The sequence below is a fragment of the Centruroides sculpturatus genome, unplaced genomic scaffold (genome assembly GCF_000671375.1).
Source record: "Centruroides sculpturatus isolate CEXI.00-Female unplaced genomic scaffold, Cexi_2.0 scaffold2540, whole genome shotgun sequence".
Lineage (NCBI taxonomy): Eukaryota > Metazoa > Arthropoda > Arachnida > Scorpiones > Buthidae > Centruroides > Centruroides sculpturatus.
The window spans coordinates 3234-7599 of NW_019386756.1; the positions used below are offsets into that span (position 1 = coordinate 3234).

General features: G+C 33.9%; 1 protein-coding gene across 8 annotated transcripts; it reads left to right on the forward strand.

Annotated features, from left to right (window-relative positions):
* The first annotated feature begins 220 nt into the window (after window positions 1-220).
* LOC111615728 lies at window positions 221-2646 on the forward strand. Of its 8 annotated transcripts, XM_023357168.1 has the most exons (3): window positions 645-685; window positions 1956-2213; window positions 2256-2646. In XM_023357168.1, the coding sequence occupies exons 1-3, from the start codon at window positions 662-664 to the stop codon at window positions 2625-2627; spliced, it is 654 nt and encodes a 217-aa protein (XP_023212936.1). In that variant the 5' UTR covers window positions 645-661; the 3' UTR covers window positions 2628-2646. The 8 variants fall into 8 exon arrangements, with proteins under 8 accessions (XP_023212931.1, XP_023212933.1, XP_023212930.1 ...); XM_023357163.1 differs by lacking the exon at window positions 645-685 and adding an exon at window positions 221-356 and having other exon boundaries at window positions 1956-2646; XM_023357165.1 differs by lacking the exon at window positions 645-685 and adding an exon at window positions 224-356 and having other exon boundaries at window positions 1964-2646.
* The last annotated feature ends 1720 nt before the right edge of the window (window positions 2647-4366 follow it).

Genomic DNA, 4366 nt, shown 5'->3' on the forward strand with positions numbered 1-4366 from the left:
CTATATGTACTGTACTGTATGTACTGTATGTACTGTACTACTTCATTAAGGCTGAAAAAACGGCTTCTACAGTACTATATGTATTGTACAAGAAAAAATTGAAATTTTTTATTTAATGAAACATCAAACACCTTCTATCGATAAGAAATGTTTATTAAACGAAACACTAGCGTTTTCGACCTTATAACAATAGGCCATCTTCAAGTGTAACTGATTTCGAACGTATTTTAAAAATTTAATATTCTGACATTCTTATTTTTCTTTTATTTCACAAATTGAAAGACGAAATATTAACGATACGATTAGTTATTTTACTTTAATTAACGTCTAAAACCACAGATTTTGAAGAATAAATGGTAATGTATAAAGTAGTAAGTGCTATTTGTTTCCAGTTTCTTAAGCATGAGAATACTATATAAATTTTTATGTATTTATTTTATTGTATTATTTATATCGTTGTTGTTTTAGTTTATTATTTATTTGTTAATTTATCTAATATTCTCGTTTTAAATTTAAATGTAAAATGTCTGAATGTTCTGTTGTTAGAATGTTAAATTTTTAAAATACGTTCGAATTCAGTTACACCCGATGACCTATTCCATTAGGACGAAAACGTTAGTGTTTCATTTAATAAACATTTCTCAGCGATAAAAGGTGTTTGATGTTTCGTTACGTGTTTATAAAGGTTGAGTTTGATATTTGGTTTTAAAAATTTACCATTTAAACCTTAAATTAAGCTAACCATTTTAATTAAACATCCTATCATACACAGAACGAATAAATAATATTAAAAACTAAAAGGTTTGCACAAGAACAGTCCATCTTCTATTCATGATGTCACTAGTAAGGCCTTGTTATCTAGGTGGTGGTGACACGTGACGCCTATAGAGCAGTAAAAATGAATTGCTAGTGTAAAGAACAAAACCAAAACGAATTGTAATATACGATTTATAAAGTAAATATATATAGGCTAAAGCTATCGGCGTGCCAACCTTTCATTCGCCAATATATTTTCGCGAAGTTTTTTTTTTTTTTTTTTTGGTCAACACTAAGTTTAGCCGGGTGGAACTTACTTCTTCTTACACAGTCTAGCCAAGAATGAAGAAACCCCTCTCCCTTTTAACCACGTGAATCCTACCCCCTTCTAATTGGTCTATAGACCATCCACACTCCCTATCCTCGAGATAAGGGACTCCTAAATTGTGACAATGGTCACTAGACCAGATGAATCCACTCGGCTACGGGTGGCACAATTGGCCTTTCGGAGATGCTTTGCATTAGTCACTCTGGTCCATCTTATATATATGCAAGATAAAGCAAATTTTTCTTTTATTTCATAAATTCAAAGTCGAAAGATTAACGATACAACGGCATCGCTTATTTTGCTTTAACTCTTTCCGACCTGTGGGGGACTAAGAGAGCTTTTTTAGCAATCCGATTATGGGTTCGGCCATGCCCACAATGACGCGGCTAGAAGGACATATCCGGCACAGACCACCACCGAAAAATTGCTGGAGTTGCTGGCCTAGACACGATCCCAGATTCTCCAGAGCGGTATGATGACGCTTTAATGGCTTCGGTAATCCGGCCGTTGAAGAAACTCTCATAACTTTCCAATCAGCATAATACTATGAGGAATCCGAATTTCGATCGGATCCTCAGAAATTTTCAAGAAGGCTTACAATGGGGCTAAGTGGTCGCGCCTTACCACTTAGCCGTTCTGTTGTGAACGAATAATGAAAATACATCTTTATTTCACAGATAATGGCTGTAATTTAAAGTAATTTTATCTGATTTAATTGCATTGTTAACAGCATCAACAATCAAACTCATAATTGAATTGTTCTCTTGTTATAAAATATTATCTCGGTGAACAGTAAGAAAAAACAAAGTATACTATTTTAATTACTTCTTGTTTTAATGTTTTAAATTGCTAATTCATCGTAACTCTTAAGTTTTATAGGATGTCATCTTCAAATCAAACAGAACAGAATGAAGGGACCAAAGACGATCGTGTAAGCGACACTGAAAAAATAATCCAAAATGAAGTTGTGGAACCTAAAGAAATCCTCCCAGAACAATCACAAACAGTGGTAGCAGATGACACAGATAAGATGTGTACTGATAGTGGTTTTCCCGATGATTCGGGCGATCATTCGACAATCGAAAATGATCATCTCACTGACGTAAATATGGAAAGTCCTGCTACCGAAATAATTAACAAGGAAGACGAGGAAAAAAGTCCTGCTACCGAAATAATTAACAAGGAAGAAGAGGAAAAAAGTCTTGCTACCGAAATAATTAACAAGGAAGAAAAGGCAAAAAGTTCTACCGAAATAATTAACCAGGAGGAGGAAAGTTCTACCATCGAGATAATTAACCAGGAGGAGGAAAGTTCTACCATCGAGATAATTAACCAGAAGGAAGAAAGTTATGCCACTGAGATAATTCACAATGAAAATTCGTTAATGCATGTCTCGCATATAAGAGAGAGGATCATAGATTGGTTCTTTCGCTTCTTTAATCAATTTTCCATCCCTCAAATAATTACATCGCTGATCAGAAAAAGAAAACGTGATTCTGATGAAGAAGAAAATGAAAAACCTTCAAAAATTCCTAAAATATAAATTTTCCTGTCCGCTTAACGTTTTAAATACATTTTTACAATTATCAAAATTATTTGGTAAATGAATGTAATAAAATCTCATTTTATAACTGATTTTTGTGTTATTGAAATCAAGCAGGGCGTCACCAGGACTGTTTATCGTTGGCCTCAATTATGAGGAGCCAAAAAACGCTACAAATTATTCATTTCACTTTATTTCTAACACATATTTCTTTTTAACGGTTTTGTTTTAATATACAGTCAACCCCCTTTAAATTACAACCATTGGTTTTCAGTCCACGATGCAAAGGCGAAGGTGGCAATTTATCGAAAACGGCATGCAAATAGGATTGTCAGGATAATAAGAATAACTATTATTTCCTTCATTTATATTTATTGTTTCTCGCTTATAAAAAAACCTGTCCAAAATATTTAACTACATTATTTCCTGGAGTCATGAATATAAATGGATCCAATGCATCAGATAATATTTTATTGTCATGGATGTCATTTCATGCCACGATTTTCTAATTAGCCACAGTGCAAATTTCAGAGACCTTTCAATAAGTTTAGTTAGTTTTTTGTTTGGTTAAGGTACAGCGCAACACCTGGCCGATCTGCCTAGAGAGATGCCTTTCTAAGGGTAACTGGCCTCTATTTCAGGCGTTACAGACGAGAAAAAAACCCGGAAAACGCCACATGGCCGGGCCGTCCTGGAGGGTCACGAACCGACAACCCAACTCCTAGTGTTCTGTGAGCGGAACCCTAACGAAAAGTGGCCACTGGTCGGCCACCTTTCAATACGATTTACATTATTGATGTATTCGATAATTGTATTTGGTGGCGTCTGTAGTTAGAATTAAAACTATTATGGCAGCGTAAAGTGGCTGCAGAATTTTCGTGCAATTTACTAGAAAGAATTATATTTCAACATTATTCAGAGTGACTGTCTTCTGAGAAGGTTCATTATCAATGAATAGCAGAACCTTAATTTTTGTGACAATAAAAAAATTATGGTGATTTATCCGAAATATTTTATATGGGAAATGACCATTCTATTTTAAATCATGGTTGGTAGATGACGGAAAACGGGGTGGCGGTTTCTATTATCGATTTACCATGGAACGAATCGTTTTTCCGCGAATTTTGACGGAAATTCTGGAGTGGCGGTATATGGAGGGGCAGTTTAGAGGGCGTTGACTGTACTGTTGTTTTTAATATAATATTTAATATAGTGAGGATCACCAAAAAGACAGCGACTTGGTATGTTGTACCTAGTGCATGATGCATCACCGCCACTGTCTAAGCACTTTTGTCAAGGAATCTAGTTGTATCGCGGGCGTTTAAAACAATGTGAATCAAATAATTAGATTTGGTTTGAAGAATTTCAAATTTGATTAAAATAAAAATCTTTAAATGTATTTTCTGTTTAAATCAAAATTTTAGTAAAAAATCAAGTTAAAGGAATTTTGGTAAAAAATAGATTGACATTTGATATTTAAAGATTACGGAAATAAATTTATCCTAAATTTTATAAAGAAACTGTATTAGTTATGAAACTTTCCTTGTATAAACGAATACAATTTATGCCATTGCTCTAATATGCATCTCGTGTTTTCTACTTCTGAATATTTCTACTTTTAATCTCAGGATGGAGTAATGATGAAACGAAATTTGGCATGGTAACTTGTATATGAGGCAACGATGCTATTAAATTTTGGTGGTTAAAGTTCGATTAGACAGATAGATAGAAAGGGTCGT